The sequence below is a fragment of the Diabrotica undecimpunctata genome, chromosome 6, assembly GCF_040954645.1.
Source record: "Diabrotica undecimpunctata isolate CICGRU chromosome 6, icDiaUnde3, whole genome shotgun sequence".
NCBI lineage: Eukaryota > Metazoa > Arthropoda > Insecta > Coleoptera > Chrysomelidae > Diabrotica > Diabrotica undecimpunctata.
The window spans coordinates 143,619,773-143,638,793 of NC_092808.1; the positions used below are offsets into that span (position 1 = coordinate 143,619,773).

Sequence of the window (19,021 nt, forward strand, 5' to 3'; positions counted from 1 at the left end):
GAATATGATGCTATACTGGCATGCTTGAATTCCAATGAAGAGCCTTTTGTAGAAAGTGAAAGCGATTATGTACCAGATAGCGATGATTCAGAAGAGGAAGAGATTGTTAATATTATTTATGGGAATGACGAAGCTATTTCTGAAAATGAAGGTGCTGATAAGGAGCATGAAAATGAAGGTGCTAAAGTTGTGGTTGCACATACATCGAGAAATGAAAGCAAAAGAGCTTTAGCAGATCATTTTAGTATACAGAGGGATAAACAGCAATTTGTTCCTGTCGTGTACGAGTTTGATGATACAAATTCAGGTGCCCATTTGATAATCCTGCCAGGGAAATGGATTATTTTCTTTCCTTTCTAAATCCAGGTAATGTTAATTTAATTATACATGAAACAAATAATTTTGTTTCAGCCGAAGTTTGCAAACATAAAAAGATTGCTTAGTCGCCATTGCTTTTGAACATTAAAGAGCATTTTCTGAGTTTTTCTTTGCATTTAATGAGCAACCGTATATATACGTCGCTTGTACTGCTGGCACTTCACAAACCCTGGGAACGGTGGCACTGCGTCGCTGATCAGGTCTGGTAAAGAAACGGTTAAATCAAATTTTATAGACTTACTATGTTTATGTTTCATATCTAATTGATTGGAAGACTCTGTCCGACTCGACGTTAGCTGGTCTTGATCCGATTCACTATCGTCGCTATCCACATCATTTTTTCTATTGGCACGTCGTCGGCCATGGCCTTTTGTACTTTGAAATTTTTGCTAAAATAAAAGAACGACATATACACATGTTTTAGATAACATTAAAATTAAAAGACTAATTTTAGTCGATTTTTATCACTGAGTCACTTCCAGTAGATTCAGTTGTCGTATTCAAGCTCGCGTTAAACTATATAAAGGAACTGATAGGTTTTACCATTAAAAATGTATGGAATTGAAATAAAAACTTAATTGTTATCTTTTAAAACATTGCAATCAAAAGCTGATCAACAGATCAAAAAAGCGACAAGAGACTACAGAGATTAAAATACGATATTATAAGACGCTGCTGAGAAAAGAGCCAAAACATTAAAAATAAAGAGAAAAATGATATTAGCAGATATGAAATCACGTTATCAGATAGGAAAGAGCAATGCGCCGCTATTTGAGAGACCATGTAAAACGAATGAGTCCAGATCGAATTGCGAAGTGTACCAAACACAATAACTAGAATCAAGATTTCCAGTTGTTACGGTATCAAAACGTTGGTATGGCCGCTGGACATCAAGAACGCAGATGACAGAAATAACAGGACCTCGTCCTATTACAAGAAAAACAAGAGAAAAGCATTGCAACTGCTTTAAAATAACGTATGATGAAAGTTATAAAATAAACTTATTGCTTCGAAAACATTAAAATAAGGCAGAATCATTAATTATTTATAAATATCTTAATTATTAAGAATAAATGATTTTGTCTTATTTTGCTGGTTTTTAGGACCCACAAATTAATTTTAAAGCTGCTATACGTCATTGTAAAGCTTTTGTAATGATTTAAAAAATAAAAATTTATTATTTTAGTTTTAAAAGATCTTTGTCATATACAAAGTAACTTATTTTAAAAAGTAAAAGAAAATTATGAAAGCTCTTTTTTCAAATTACATAATAAAAATACTTCTTTTAAGAAAATTTGGACCCAAATAAGAAAACTAAAAAATACCAACAGTGTGGACACCAATTACAAAATAAATCGGTTGTGTCCACAATACTTATTTTTAATGAAACACACTGTATATTTTTATATTTTTCAAAGCGCCTTAACAACCGTATCTCAACGAACTATATCCTGCAGGATCTATTTATTATAAATAGTACAGGTTGAAAATTTTGAAATTATACAGTGTGGAAACCACTTATAGAATAAAATTGTTTATGTCTTTATTTTAAAAATATAAAAAACGCTAAAACCCATCAACTTTTAAACGTAAACATAAATTTAAATGTACATAACATAGCATAGTCCATCATCTTTATTGTTTAGACATTTACACTAGCTCAAATGGTTTTGTCCTTATGAGTCTTCTCTTTAGTTCAGTGTTGTCAAGAAGCTGGATTGCCTCGATATTCACATGGCTATACAGTCTCTGCTCGTGGCTTGCTGCTATTCTCTTGATTACTTCGATCACAGTTTCCATACCCAGGTCCTCGTGGAGGTTGCTGTTACGGATATATCAAGGAGCATCAACCATGTTCTTCAGTACTCTGTTTTGAAATCTCTGGATAATATGTAGATTATTAGCTTTGGTACAGCCCCAGAGTTGGCACCCATATATATCAAGCTCAGCTTTTTTCTTTTTGACATAAACTTTCCAGCGCAGCCTAGCATCTACGGTGATGCCCAAGTATTTTGCTGATGTTGCGTAAGGAACTTGGGTATCATTTATTCTCATTGGAACATTTTCTTTTTTTTTTATTTGCAAAGTTAATGTTTGCAGATTTAGTCTCATTTACTTTAATTCGCCATTTTCTGGTCCAGGTATGTATTTTATTTACTGATAGTTGCAAGTTATCAGTCGCTTCTTCACTAGTGTCTCCTATCGCTAGTATGGCTGTTTTATCCACGAAGGAGGCAATAATGTTTTGTTCTAGCTCTGGAATGTCACACGTATACAATAGGTACAGGACCGGACCTAATACACTCCCTTGTGGCACACCAGTTTTGATCTCCCTTAAGTCGGTGTACACTTCTCCTTGTTTTACCCTAAAATATCTATTCGTAATGTTGGATTCTAAGATTTCTGAATACTGTTTAGGCATAAACGTTCTTAGTTAATAGTTTAAACCGTCATGTCAGACTTTATCAAACGTCTGTGCTACGTCCAAGAAGATTGTAGAGCAGACTTTCTTTTTTTCTAATATTATTTCTATTATATTCGTTATTCTGTGAACATGATCTAAGATTTTTCTTTCTATTATTAGTTTTAATCTTTTCAATAAATTTTTTTTTTAATAGTTTTGACATCACCGGAAGTAGTGATATTGGTCGATAGGATGTCACTACATTAGAAGGTTTACCTGGTTTGGCGATCATAATGACTTCAGCTACTTTCCAGAGTCTGGGAACATATCTCAATCTAAAAGCAGCATTTATTGGGTGTGTCAGCTTAACTATGACTTTTCTTGATATATTTTTTAATAGTTCTCCTGTTATGAGATCATATCCTGGAGCTTTCTTAGGATTTATATTCTTTTTTATTTCTGTTGATACTCCTCTAAATGACCAACCTTATTTTTTCTTCTGCTTGGAATGGTTCTTCTCATCTTAGTTCTTCACCATTATTTTCGTTGGGTTATAACGTGCTCTCTAAATGATCTGAAAATCGTTTTGCTTTTTTTTATTACTTCTAGCTCAGTTGCCGATTTCCAACTTGATAGGATGAGAATGAATAATTGTTTTCTTCATTCTTTTTGTTGCCTTCCATAAGGAATAATCTGTGTTCTGGTCATCTGTTAAATTACTTAAAAGGAAATAAATTATTGAATTTTTTATATTTTGTATCTCCCTTATTAGTTTTTCTGTAGCATTATTTAAACTAGTTCTGTCTCGTGGAGCTCCATATTGCTGCCAAAAATAATGGTATTTTTTTAAATTGGCTAAATACAGATATCAATTTTCTAAATTGATTAGCAATATATTGAGTTTTGTATTTAATTTCTTGGCAAAAATATACATAATTTTAAAATTTCACCCTGTATTATTCATAAAATACCCATTATGTTATAGTTCGTTTAAATCAGATTGTTAAGTAGCTAAAAATAAAGATGTTGGACTATGCTAGACTTGCGTGAATCACCCTGTACATTAGAATTTGTGATTAAAAAGCGCAAATTAGAATTTAAAAGTTTATGAGTCCCAGCGTTTCTTTAAATTGTCTAAAATTAGCATACAAACAATTTTATTCCATAAGTGGGTCCACTGTATAATTTCCAAAGTTTCACTCCGTATTTTCGGCAACTTATCAGAAAGAGCAAATCTTATCTTGGTATCTTTCACTTTATTTGAACTTATTTAATCTGTAATGGACCCCGCCACTTTTCTTATGTATAAGTGACCAAAAATACCTCCATTCAAAGTTTTTGCAAATTTAACTGTAGCACTTTTATATTAGTAAATAAAAGGACACCAGGAATATTTGCACGAATACGTCAACCAATGGGGCTAAAAGTAACTTCTGTCACGTTTCAGGGAGGTCATTTTGAACATTCTTTGTAGCTCTGAGCCTATTTAAAATTTAATTAGTGGCACTTTCTGTTACTGTCCTGATTTAATGTTATTGTAGTGTAGTTCTTGAGCTTTTATTAAAGGAATGAAAATTCGCATTAAGATGTTTTATTTTTTCATTGTTCATATGAGCGCCTCATATGAAAAAAAGACAAATTTTTTGATAGAAATTAAATGAAGAAATTTAAAAGATTTTTAATTTAAAAAAATCTCAGTAGTGTACTATTTTTCTTTAAAAAAATTGAGACTATTACCCGCATGCGCGTTAATGATGAATAATAAATTTCATAATTGTATGTTAAAAAATGCTCAATAACCTTAAAATCCATCAAACTTCCTTTGCATATTTCAACCAGTTTCTGGGCAATAAAATTAATCGTTAAATTTAAAGAAAAATTTCAACACCCCGTATCTCGGAAAAGGAAGTATTTGCAGGCATACGTTTATATAAAAAACTGTCATTTTTTTTTTCACGTAGAATCATTCCCTAAAGTTCGTTGCACGTTTTTACCAAAATTATGTATATTTAACAATTATTATTACGAGGGCAGAGCAGCGACCCGTGCCTTAAACTCTCTTCTCTGGTAGTATAGTCCAAAGTATTACACTTTACGGTTTGTAAGTATGGGACGTCACCAGAGCTAATAGAAACAAACTTATGACGACAGAAATGGATTATCTGAGACGAAACTGCGGTAGATCGAAACCGGAGAGAGTTAGAAACGAATAAATAAGGAACGAAATAAAAATTGAGCGAAATATCAATAATGACATACAAAGAAAACAATTAATCTGGTTCGGACATGTTAAAAGAATGCCAGAGTACAGATGGCCTAGAAGAGTACTGGAATGGATCCCTCCTGAAAGAAGAAAGAGAGGACGACCATGAAGAAGTTGGCGCAACGAAATTGATGAAGCAATGGCGGCAAGAGACTTAGAAGAGGCTACTGCATATGACAGAAAAATATGGAAATTGGGGGCGGAGAAGCAGTGACAGCCGTAATAAATCCGTTATTATTATAACAAATATTATTCAAAAGGATAAAAAGCAGCACTTTTAACCTCTATAACTAAAAACAATTAATTTTTAAGTCTTAATGCAATGATAACTTTTGATCAACAACAACAAAGCTACCTCTCTTCAAAACTTCAGCCAATTTAATTGAAACAACTTTTACATAAGAAAAGTGTCTGAGTGCTTTCATCAAACAATTGACTTTCCAGAAAATTTTTACAGTTACATATCATTACAGAAAAAATATCTTGATCCTTCAGCAGGTAAAAATTAGTTTATAAGTATTCAGTTGATAAGTACTTGGATACTTGCGATATTGTAATATGGCGAGTTTCGTTGAACAGATGAGGTGGCTGGCGGCGGAGACGCACAACCTTCAGTCATTGGATGCTCGTGGTACATGAAACTATGAAGCATCGTATTTTGTGGTAAAGTACTAGGTTCTGTTAATTGAAATGTTGCGTACGGTGATATGTCTTCTGAAGTCTCTGCAAAAATAAAAATATATTGTTATGATTCATTTTATCAGCCAAGGAGAAAAATAAAAATTAATAAATAGACCATTTAAATAAATTTTCAAGACATCCTGGTAAACAAAATTTATGTATTAGATTAAGATAAGATTATATTAACAGAAAGTTTTGCCTGTCAACAACTGATTTTTAAACAGTCGCAGGTAAAATGTTTTTATATAGAATTAGAAAGCCCATATTCATTATAATCTTTTCATTGTTTGTATATAACCTAGGATTAAGATATTGTAGTTAACCTTTTGTTATAGAAATGAATTATGTATTGGTAACCAAAGGGAAAGCCAAGTTTAAAGCAAAAAATTTTAGTTTCTCTGGAAACAGTAATGGGGTTTTTTCTTAATGATTGTAAACAAAATAAAGCTTTTTGATTGGACAGTTTTTATTTGAATGGGAGAATTGATAGTTGATATATGAGAAAAAGAGGCAGTTGTCATTGGATCATCGAAAGGAAAGCTCGCGTTTCGATAGAGGGTGTGTTCGTGAGTTTGGATACCGGCATTGTGAAAGGAAGTTAGCAGAATTGCAGAAGGAGATTACAAGTAGATGAAAAGATATCCTTGGATCTAAAGTGGGCAGTTTCTGGAATACGTAGGAAATAGTTTGGCGGCACCAAGTTGAGTGTTTTGAAAAATTAAATTTAAAGTGTAAATTGTTGGAGAATTGAGTCAGGTGTTTCGTACAGTCGCTGCAGAAGGATTGCAGATACGAAAAGAAGAAAGCCGAGGCGAATAGTGGCAGATCACATTGCTGTGGAGCGTGGACGATTCTGGGTATGGTCCAAATACAATCTACGAAGGAAAGGTCAGGGATTTTCTGTTCAGAATTAAAAATTTTGTAACTGTGAATGAGGTTTGTTGACATCATTGTCGCTACCATTTTAACTCAAAAGTAGACTTCATTTGTAAAATGTTTTAAAGTTTTGTTTTTGCAATAAAGTAAATATTGAAAATTAAAAAGATAAAAAGTTTTAAAGATATTCATTGAAATTGGCTTTAAATTGGTTTTGTCTTTAAAATATTTTTTGTGTAAATTTTATTGTATTCATTTACGCTGATTGATAAGGTAACGGCAAAATTTGATAATTGTTTTATTCTTCTTTAAATAAAATAAAGAATACCAATTTTTTGTAACATACTATTTTTATTATTATCCTTTTTTCTCTATCCCGATAAAGGACAACTAGGATATCTTTGAACCCACACAACATAGGTTAATATAAGGAGATTTTTCATCCTGAGAACAATTAAGTTATTTTTTTGATTTGCTCAATTAATCAAGTAAAAATAATAATATAAATATAATAAAATATTTGAATCAATTATTATCTTTTATTAAGTAATTAATTATTTTTGTTATAATACACATTTGGACATTTTTAAACGCAATATATGATTTTTAATACAATTACTGAGATTCCCTGATTTGCAATTAACCAGTGTAAATTTCAATACAACGTAGCGATATTGTACCATGGTAGCGATGTTATAATTAAATGTTTGTTCCACTGGATTGCTGCTCTTCTGCGATTCGTAGCTGTCGCGACGTATTTGGCACGCGCTCGCCAACAGTTTTGTTCCGTCTACCGATTTTTTCGTTTGTGATATTCGTAATTCCGGATTTTTGTCCAGATAATTAATGTTTTATTAACAACAATTTTGCATGTGTTCATTAAATATTATTTGAATTGGTGAAATATTTATACTGTAATACATTTATCATTCCAAATATTGTTTGGTATTGTTTGAGACTAACTCTTTCTCAGGTGTTACCTACACCTGAGTCTCGAATCCCGAGCAATTAAATTGGCATCACAAGTGTCTTTTTATAGTTACACAACTGGGGTATCATTTTATTGGTAAACAATCGGTAAACAACAATAGCAACAAATCATTGATTGTTAATTTGTTACATGGACTAACCTACCTGGAATTTTTTCTCCGGCTTGCAAAGAAACCTTATGAATAGTGGCATAATATCTCTCTCTTTGAGCTTCGGCATTTTGCTGGTTATCCAATTGTTCCTTGGCTGCATCGTTGTGACCTGAAACGTAGCCTTTATCAAAATTTTTAGATTTGATCTTAAAATTTGACTACTTACGTCGTTTCATACATATCAGAGCCCCTATGGCAGAAATAATTATTGCTACAAATAAAACAACTAACGGTATAACAACTTTTAAGTCAGAATAGAAAGGCGAGTCATCGTCTCCTTGTTTCATCAAATCAGGAGGTGGCACGTCTAAAACAAAATTATTATATTAGTAAGGAAAATTGTAGTTGAATATTGTTTAAAAATGAAAATATAATTTGTTGAAAATTGTGAAATCTTGGATTTAGTGAAAAAATATGAATGGTTCTTCAAGTCTTCAACTAATTCCCAAGTTTTTAGACCAGGTTCTATTTCATAGGTTTAAGTTCTTTATTCCATCAAATCCTTTCTCAGCTTAGATCTAGAACTTACACCAAGGACCTAAAATTTAATATAATAATGCTTGGCTTAGGACAGTATCGACTTTCTTTACCAAGTTGCGGTACATAGGAATTGATCCTAAACCGGTTTATTATTAGACTACTACAAGTGGTCTATAACAGTAAAATCATTCTAATTTGGCAATAGGAAGTGAAATTTATAGTAATATTATTCTTAAGAAGATCAAGCGTGATGGTATCTAATAGAGAAACCTCGGATGTTGTCACGAAGTTATCTGGTTGACGATCAACCAGATCAAATTCACTCAAAAATAGAAAGTTACCAGGGTCAGACGAAATAACCAACGAGCTTCTACAACATGGAGGAGAAAGTATAACCCTAGAGATGACAAAACTTATACAAAAACTAATATTGCACAGCAAGATACTAGGCTCATGGAGAAACAGCTACTGAACATCGCACGTAAGTTTACCACAAAAGTCTTAACCAAAAAATCAATAAACTAACAACTTTATCAGATGAACAATAAGGATTCAGATCCGGAAAGACCATCGAGTACAATAAACCAGCATATCTATGTTTTATAGACCTGACAAAGGTTTTCGATCGCATTCAAGTCGAAGACGTCTTACATCTACTGTATAAAAGAATCATACCAATCAATATTATACAAACCATCAAAAATATTTACTTCTATAATCGAATACAGGCAAAGATAAATGGAAAACTAACACAGTGTATACCAGTACAATATAATAATGGACGAAATAATACAAGCAGTTTGTAAAGGTCATGATTACGGAATGGGGAACAAACAAATCCAAATATTATGTTATGCACACGACGCCGCATTAATCGTCGAATCAGAAGACGAGCTTCAAACATTAACACAAATCTTCAATACAACAACCAAGAAATATAATATAATAATATCAGCAGAAAAAACCCACTAAACATCTAAATACCCACTACGATGTAAAATCGAAATTAATGAAAAAATAATAAAGCGGAAAGCAAGGTTTAGATATCTGGGAATAGATATAACTAGTTATGGAAATGTTGAAGAATAAGTACAACAACAAAGCCTAAAAGCAAGTTAAGCGGCGGGATCTCTTAATGACACAATCTGGAAGAACAAACACCTAAGATAAGATATAAAAGAAAAAGAAGAATCTATAAAGTAGCAATTAGATCTATATTAACATACACGGCGGAGACAAGACCTGACACATAGTAGAATTGCAGAGGATAGGATAGTACAAATAGCACGAAATAAGTCACCAAATGGACGAAGAAGTATTGGCAGACCAACAAAAAGATGGTGCGATAATTTAAACAATTTAGGAGGCTAATATTAAAGAACAAACAGGCTTTAAAGCCTACATACAAGAAGGAAGAAGAAGAAGAACGATCAGCGCCACAGGTCCGGGTTGAGAAATGAAATATTAGCTAATGGCCATGCAATTATTAATGACCAGGCATCAATTATGACAAAATTAAACATTTAATTATAAAATTAGAATTAAAACAATAACATTGAAACGTGTAAAAAAGCCTCCACGTTTTCAATTTTTTTGTTTTTTCCTTATTTTGACCATTTTAACAGATCACCCGTATATTTACTTCTCTACGGTACTTTCTCTTCATATTATTTTTATAAACGTTTTGCAAATTTCTTCAGAGATAAAAATACCCTTATCCCTAGAAATTAATTTTGCAAGTAATCTCTTTTTAAAATGCTGCATTAATGCCCGCAAAGAACACCGTTATCCCGAAATGAATTCAATCTTTTGTTAAATGAACTTCCCAAAATCTTTGTGATCTGATTAACCTTCATTTTTGTTTCTAAAGATCATAGAAGTCGTTTTTCATTCTTTTGGAAAAGGTTTCCTAGTATTGATTTTTTGCTTGTTTCACCAAAGTCAACGTTTTGTTTCTTGTTTTATGGTATTCAGCGTAATTTGATGTTCTTGCTACTCGATAGTTATGGTAATATAGGAATTGGACAGAACCATGGGTTTTATCCAAATCTTCTGTCTTATTAACATCATTTCAAACAAAGTATAGCTTCCCTTATACATATAAACCAATTGTAACGTTCCAATTAACCAATTCAACGTGACACCAAGCTCCGCTTGGTACTTGTTCCCGGTACTATATTATTCCAAAGCGACCTCACTAAATTATAAATATTTTTAGTAGCCGTTCCATTATATATAAGCCGATACAAATTTTCATTCGCTCTCTTTTCAATCATATCACTACAATCATTCTACAATGAAACTTTAGTCACACAAATCGGTTAGTGTCTTAGCCGTATACAAAGCCACTACCGTAGGGAGCAAGCAATAGCCAACCACACTACCTTGGGGAAACAATCAGCAATCACCCATACTACCTAAAATCCACTGATGCATCAGAATATAATTTAAAACTAATTTACCAACATGGGGACAAAAATGATTGCTATAATCTAGACCAACAACCCCCCTTAGCCTAACCAACAACCACCGACAGCGGCTAACTTCCATAAAGATCGGAACCCTTCCTGGAGAACTGAACGACTCCTTCAGAACAAACTAAAGCTGAGTACTTTTTGTATACTTAACTTATTTTATACCGGCAACCGGCAGAATCTTTGAGTTTCAGTTTAAAAATTTATTCTTGTTTCACATTCATAATACTATGAATTGTGTTTATTATTATTTAATAAATATATACACCTTTACTATGACTTCGTAAGTTTTTTTATTTCCTGTACCTTTCTGGAATTGGTGTGGGGAGAGAATGAACAGGGAACGAACCCAGTGCTGAGCAGTCGGGCAGAGCACCATTCTGATGGATGGAATGGTGGGTGTTTATCTCTTGAATATCCTTAGGGATATTCGAAGAATTTCTCCCCTCGTTTCTTCCAGCAGTGTGGGGTTGCTTAACGCCCTGGTCTTAATAAGAATATATTTTACACAATAAACTCTTTAGAGACAAATAATTCGATAAAGTGAAAACACTTGTTAATAGAAAAAATATGTCAAAGTATTAAGAATGTGGGAAATATTCGTGAGCGCCAACTTATTTTAAGAGGTTCTTCTTCTTAGAGTACCTCTCCGTTCCGATCATTGGCAATCATTATGGCTATAATGACTTTGTTGGTTGCTATAAGGAAGAGCTGTGTTAAGGTCTTTCTATACCATGCTCTTAGGTTAGCAAGCTAGGATATTCTGTTTTATCCTGGGGCCCTTTTCCCTTAAATTGTACCTTGCAAAATGCATTCTAGTAGCTCATATCTGCCTTGATTTCTCATTATACGTCCCAAGTACTGCAGATTACGGCCCTTCACGATGTTAACCAAATCCGGGGTTTTGCTCATCCCTCGTAGTACTTCTTCGTCGGTGACTTTGTCTGTCCATGGTATCTTCAGGATTCTCCTATATAACCATAGCTCAAAAGCCTAAAGTTTTGATAGAGTTTCCGCCTTTAATGTCTATGTTTCTATTCCGTGCAGAAGCACTGAGTACACGTAACATTTAAGGAGCCTTATTTTTGTTTCTAGTGTGAAGTCATGGCTCTTAGACACAAAGCTCATAGTCAAGAATGGACTTTTTGCTTTTCCGATGCGATATTTAATCTCTTAGGTATTGTTCCACGACTTATTGATTATAGTTCCCAAGTAGTTGTACTGTGAGACACGTTCAATTCTCATTTAGTTCACATATAAATTTGCTCCAGTTATGGTTTCTTTGCTAATGACCATTAGCTTGATTTTGTTGGTGTTTATATCCAGTCCATATGTTCTACTTGTTTCCGTTATGTTGTTTATAAAGTTTTGCAGCCCTTCTATGGTATTGGAACACACTATTGTATCATCTGCATACTGCAGGTTATTGAGCTTGATTTTATTTATTGAAATGCCTTCATCAATACCTTTTAGAGCCTCTTCAAAAATGTGCTTCGAGTACAAATTAAATATCAGTGGTGAAATTATGCACCCCTGTCTCACTCCCCTTAAGATTTTGACCTGATCTGTATATTCTCCATCTATTTGGAGCACCGCTGATTGATTCCTATACAGGTTAGTTATTATTTTTAGGTCTCTTCCGTCAATCCCTGTCCTCTTCAGCACTTCCATCATTTACTCATGTCTGACTCTATCGAAAGCCTTCTTGTAGCTAATCAGGCATGCAAAAACATCACAGCTGACATCTCTATATTTCTGAAATATTAAGAAGTTAAAAATTGTTAATTTATAAAATAATTGTAAATCAACCATCTACTTTTTGGTTTGAATAATTTATTTTCAAACAAGCTACCTAACTTACCTCCCTCTTTAGTAAGCGTCATAAAATTAAATTCTTCAGTCGAAAATCCTGCAACATTATGAGCTTCTAGTTTGACTACATATTGTGTAGCAGGAGTTAAACCAGTAATAGACGTTCTTCGTTGTGGTTTTAATGCATTAGACACTAAAAAAATCAAAACAGTGTTATTTATATAGATATAATAAGAATAGACTAGGCAAAGGTGTGGGGCGCTCTGTGAATATTGATGAAACTACAATATTCACTGAGTGGTCTAGTTGTCTTTGTCTATCTCTCATGTCAAATTCATATTAAAACAGAAAAATAATAATTTATATTTTCATATTCGAGAAAATAATTATACCACAGAATACATCACCCAACAAGAAGCGAAACGAAGGGCTTTTGCGCAATCCAAATTTCTGTGACAATCCGCCATGTTCTAAATAGTTTATCTGTCAACCTATAAAAACTGAAGATTGTTATTTGTTTAGGTATTGAAAAGTGTTGTTTCGTGTGTGTTGTTTAATAGTAAAAAAAGATTATTGTGTTGTTTGTGGGTGCCCATTTAAATCTGGAGAGGAAATAGGTAAGTCTCTTTTAAATACCGAGAGATCGTAGCAGGTAAACAAATTAAATTTGAAATTCAAACGCGTTACAAAAGTTATCTGAACATTTCAATTTTAGTTAAATACAGTTTTTTTAGAAAAAAATACAATTTATACAAAACAGATCTACTTAAAACACATTCGTTTTAATGATTACTTCGTTTCTCAGTGTTCTAATTTGACTACAGTTTTGAACGACTTCATCATTACTTTTCTTAGTGTACTAAGTAGTTTAACTGTCATTGTCACTCCGAAGTTTCTGTCCTACGAATATCAAAGGTACCGACAAAGCTTTCGCTTCTTTTTGGGTGGAGTATTCTGTGGTTATACCATCAATGGTATTCAAAAAGTTTAGAATTTTGTTGGCAATATTACAAGATTGTATAAGAATTTGTAGTGTTTTAATAATATAATCAAAATCAAACCGATACTCGAGTCAATCAAAGAGAAAAAATTGGCATGGTTCGGACATCTAACCCGGATGGACAATAATAGACAAGTTAAAAGAGTGTGGGACGCCAAACCAATAGGGAAGAACAGAAGAGGAAGACCCATTAAAAAATGGAACAGTGACATCTCGCAGATACTGCAGAGTAAGACTTGGCAGGAAGCAACACAGATGGCATCCAATAGGAAGGAATGGAGAAAGTTCGTTAAGAGCTAGGACACCTCAGAAGACTGTCAAATATTGTAATGTAATGAATTGTATTTTAAACGGCCCAACACCGAAAGGTACAAATGGGTCTACTGATTAAGTAAAGTAAAGTAAAGTAAAGTAATAATATAAACAAATTTATAATCTTAAAAAAGCATTGACTTTTGTCCCCTAGGATTAAATCTTTTTGGCACATAATACACGTTTTTGTCATTTTACAGTTAGTTTATTTTGCAATTAATTTTTACATAATAAAAAGTAACTATATCAAATTCAATACAATAATTAATTAAGAATTAAATGCAAAGCAGTCAAAAGAGAGATAGACATACCACCGATCGAGTGCTCCGCGTTTCACTATTTTACTGACGATGCCCTAGTCTTTCCTATTTTTGTAAAAGACATAATTGATCTTTTAGTAGTTATTTTATAACATAACATACAGAAAAATGTGAAAAAGCGTTAGAAAAAATCTGCCTGCGTTGGTTATGGGGTGAACTGAGTAGCTCTACTCCCGGTCTAGCCGGTCACAAGCCTGGATAAAAAAAGTGATAGGAGTACCATCTCTTCAGATACCAGGGTCCAGCTGGTCCATCTGATAGCTTCCTGTAGGACTCCTTGTCTAGGGTTACAGATGAATACTACAATGGCCATGAAGTTCTTCTTCTTCTTTTTAATAGACATGGCTCTGTCTGTTTTCAATGTTCCTTCAGTACGTTGTCGTTCCATCGTTTTCGTGGTCTTCCTACTGATCGTCCTTCTATTGGAAAACCGTCTATTGCCGTCTTTACTACTCTGTTGTCATTTGGCTTATATGATCGTTCCATTCAACTCTTCTATTTCTTACCCAGTTCTTGATGTTCTTTACCTTGCATCTACGTCGTATATCTGTACTTCTAGCTCTGTCCCATAGTGTCTTACCATCAATTTTTCTTAGTGTTTTCATCTCTGCTGTTTCTAACATTTTTTTGTCCTCTCTGTGTCAGGTCTTGTTTCTGCCGCGTACGTCATTATTGGTCTGATGACTGTTTTGTATATTCTGCCTTTATTCTTTCCCGATATTTTTATTTCTCCATATTGTTTCATTTAGGCAGCCTGCGGCTCTGTTTGCTCTATTCACTTGATCTTCCACTTTAGTTTCGAGCTTTCCGTAGCTAGATAATGTGATGTCTAGAGATTTAAACTGCAGCACTTGTTCTATTATCTGACCTTCCAGCCCCAATTTACATCTTAGTAAATTTGCTGTTGTAACCATGTATGTTGTCTTTTTTGGGAAAATTAAGATTTTAAGTTCCTGGCGGTTATATTAGATTGGTGCAGCATACGTTGTAAATCATCTGCACTTTGAGAGAGTAGTAATGCGTCTTCTGCATAGCAGATTATTTTAAGTTGTTTTTCTCCCATTTGGTAGTTTTCTCCCATTTGGTAGAACACATTTTTCGTTCTTACTTTTTTTATTGTTTCATCCATAATCAGGTTGAACAATAAAGGACTCAGGGAATCTCCCTGTCTTATCCCATTGCCAACTTCAATGGGATCGGTTAGTTCTTCTTCTTCTTTTACTTTTATAATGTTTTTTTTTTTGGTAGATATTTCCGAGATATGGTGTCCGGTATTAGAAAGCGATCGTAATATTCTCCAAAACGTACAGCGGCAGTGCACTATGATGTCTTTTGGTCGCTCAAGACCTACGTATACAGAAAGACTGAATATGGCCAATCTCACTACATTTGAACAACGTCAACTTCGAGGCGATTGAATTATTACGTTTCGGATAGTAAAATACAACTTTGGAAATGTGGGGAATATGTTTATACTAGACAATGACAATCGTCTTCGTGACCACAAACTTAAGTTTAAAAAGGAAACTTTTTTAACAACAACTAGACAATTTTTTCTCTGTAATCGAGTGTTCTCAATATGAAATAGCCTTCAGGCTAAGATCATAGATGCTTCATCTGTCAATATTTTCAAAAATAGACTGGATGACCATTTGCTCCATAGTTAAACATTTAATTTGTACTAAATACTTGCTATTACCTATGTTTTTGTAAATTTATTTAGTTAGTTAGTGCTTAATATATAACTATTGTAATGTAACCATTTAATTGTACACTATATAACATTGTATTCACATGGGCATATGGGTTTTGCGACCCCTGCTCAAATTTATTGTAAAATAAATAAATATATAAATATTTTGATTATTCCTACAGGTATTTCTCTTGCGTACAGTAAGTGGATAACGTCTTTTAATTTGACCCGGTCAAATGCATTGAATGCCTCAAATGTCATGAAGTTCGAAACGGCGAATTCGGTGGAAGTAACAGTCTGGATTTTTGGGCGTAGTACAGAATCATTAACCTTAAGCTATGGTTTGTTAGAATAGTGAGCAACGCATAACTTACAGTCAGTCGAACGCCGCGCACGTTCGTCAAAATCAAAGGAATGGTTCTCTATGATAACGGTTTGTAAAGGTCGGTACACATATACGAGTCAAACGGTATGCATACGGTATGCGAACGCTATATTCGTTAATGTGTACGGCAGAAAAAACCGCTTGCGAACTGTTTCATCGTGACTCGTCGCGAACCAAATTGTTGCGGTTTATTCCACGACTTTAAAGGAAGTTCGTCTTTCAGTTTGGACGGCGCTTACTAGACGCAGCCAACATTTTTATTGTCTCATCAAATCGACATTGTGTGAATGACGTGTTCCTTCCTAGAGAGACGTAAGAAAACAGTAAACTGATTATTGTACATATTTTTATTTTTGTTTAACAAGCAAAAACAGAAACATAAATCAGTTCCCAAATTATAAATAAAATGAATCATTTCGCATATGTGTGTTCGTTGTTGGTTTGTAGCTTTCCATGAAACGAGATAAGTATGCGATCAGTACGATGTAGAATATTTTTCAAGGATCTGTACGCGTACGATACGTATACCGTTCGGCTCGCATATGTGTACCCACCAGGTTCTCCTTAGTTGCGCGAGCTGCAGAGCGATAGCAGTATACGTGGACGGTGTACGCTGAAATCAATTGCGATTTGATTTGGACCCAAACGTTCAGCTGAGCTCACAACGTACACATACTAAAATTATAATTGTATTTTTATATAGTTATTATTATTGTTATAATTAGGTGATGTATTATGTTGTAGGGTCTTTTCGTAATCTCATCCCTTATAAATTGTAAGAGTTCCAAATAAATCCCTGGAGAATCTAAAATATTCTCGAAATTTTTCCTCGTTTAAAACAATCTTCTTTCGACTGTTAATGTAAAAGCACCTTCTCTATTGCGACATGAAAAAATAAATTTTTATTCCTTTTATTTAGATTTGACATTATCAACTCTTCTTTTTCCTCTTTTCCTGGAGTAATAAAATTATTGCGTTAAGTTTGCGAGAATTCATATTTTTCAACGTACAATCTTTAAGAGAACAAACGTAAAACTAATTTCTAAACTTTTTTTGAGCACGACAGAATATATGTATCCGAACTAATCTTAACAAACCGACTCACACAAAACTGCCGTGAGTCCAGTACAACAGATTCTGCTGTACGTATTCTAACAAACCGTAGCTTTACGATTACCGGTATAAGTACAATCACTTGTTGGTCAACAGCTACAGGTGGAATAACCGACATGTGGTAGGTCATTGCTCTGGAACTAAGAAATTGACCTCGAAGACGGAAGAGCTAAATTAGTCAACAGTATTGAGATGTGGAATGCCACAGGATGACTAACACATTAACGATCTGCATGCATATCCTTAGTAAAGGAGGTCCTAGACCATCAATCTTCTTGATCAAATGATTGAGTCAATCGTTTGAGACCAGTAGCCGGTCAAATAATGATACTGGTAAGAGTACTGGTCTGTTTACCATTGTAAAACATCGAGCTGTGAAGCTTTGGGTTCTCGTTATTTAGTTTAAAATAAAAATCAATATTGCTGAACTTGCAAGGTTGTAATTCAAATATTTTGTTTGATTGATTACACAGAGTGTGAATAGCACACTCCGTTATTGATTACTAGACTTCGGCAAATATGCAAATAAAAATGTAGAAAATATGCGCATAAATATGCACGCGATTACCAGAAAATATGCAAATATTTTACAAAATATGCATACAAATAAATAAAAAAATCGTAAAATAGTAACAATTTTATTTAAAAAAAAAGTGTACATAACTAAATATTTCCTACTATTCATTAAGATTTACATTTATTTTAAGTAACTACATCATTTTTAAGTATGAATAAACTTATTTAGAATTATGGTAACAATAAATGACCAAGTGGTGTTCAAAATTTTCTAACAAAAACTTGTGGCTTCTGTCTGAGTACATATATTTATATATGGAAAAACTTCGTTCAACATCAACTGATGTAACGGGAGCATTTTTCAAACTAACCAAAACATTTGGTTCTAAATTAATTGTTTCCGAAATATTTCCAGCTAGAACACTGACTACTTCAGAAAGAATATGGTAACCTTTATTTTTTTCCATAGTAGCTTCAAATTTTTTTAAAATATCTTTTCCAATATTACCTCTAACGTTCCGACAACATGACGCAAATTCTTTTATTAATGCTGTACTTTCGAACAATGACAGTTTTGGTGATTCTAACTGAGTAATTGTTTTTTGAACAAAACTAAAATTTGATTTTATAAATGAAAGTTCTTGTTGAAGCAAGTTACTCTGAAAAGTTTGTTTAGAATCCAAAAGAGATTGGGAACTTTCATCTGTTAACGTATCAATTATGTTCTTTATTTTAACAAAATGATCTGCATAAAAATTAGCTGCTTCTAACCATGTTTTCCATCGCGTTAAAATAGGTTGTGGTGGAAGAGGAATGTTAGGTAGCATTTCTTTATAAAGTTGAATTCTTATAGGAGATTTAAGAAATACTTTTTTGACACTGGATATCATGGTATTTACAAGAGGAAACTTTTTTCGTATTTCCTCTGCAACTCTGTTTAATCCATGCGCTACACAAGTAACATGTATTAAATCTGGGAAAAATATTTTTAAATTTTGTCCTGCTTTCACCATATAAGGAGCAGCATCCGATAAAATAAGCAGTAATTTATTAGAAGGAATAGTTGTCGGAAGAAAAAAAGTTGCTAATGTTTCTTGTATAAAACGCGAAATTGTTAAAGCATTTGTTTTCTCAAGTTGCTGGCATGAAATAAGATGAGATTTTGGTAAGGT

General features: G+C 33.3%; 1 protein-coding gene across 2 annotated transcripts in view; it reads right to left on the bottom strand.

The window, feature by feature from the left end:
- Dscam2 (Down syndrome cell adhesion molecule 2) overlaps positions 1-19,021 on the bottom strand; it is a 572,707-nt gene that overhangs the window by 5,497 nt on the left and 548,189 nt on the right. For both annotated transcript variants that reach the window (XM_072535610.1, XM_072535611.1), the window contains exons 26-30: positions 12,560-12,703; positions 7,911-8,051; positions 7,737-7,865; positions 5,581-5,768; positions 620-767 (exon numbers count right to left, since the gene is read on the bottom strand). In XM_072535610.1, coding sequence (XP_072391711.1) covers positions 620-767; positions 5,581-5,768; positions 7,737-7,865; positions 7,911-8,051; positions 12,560-12,703 — 750 coding nt within the window. The remainder of the gene's footprint in view (positions 1-619; positions 768-5,580; positions 5,769-7,736; positions 7,866-7,910; positions 8,052-12,559; positions 12,704-19,021) is intronic.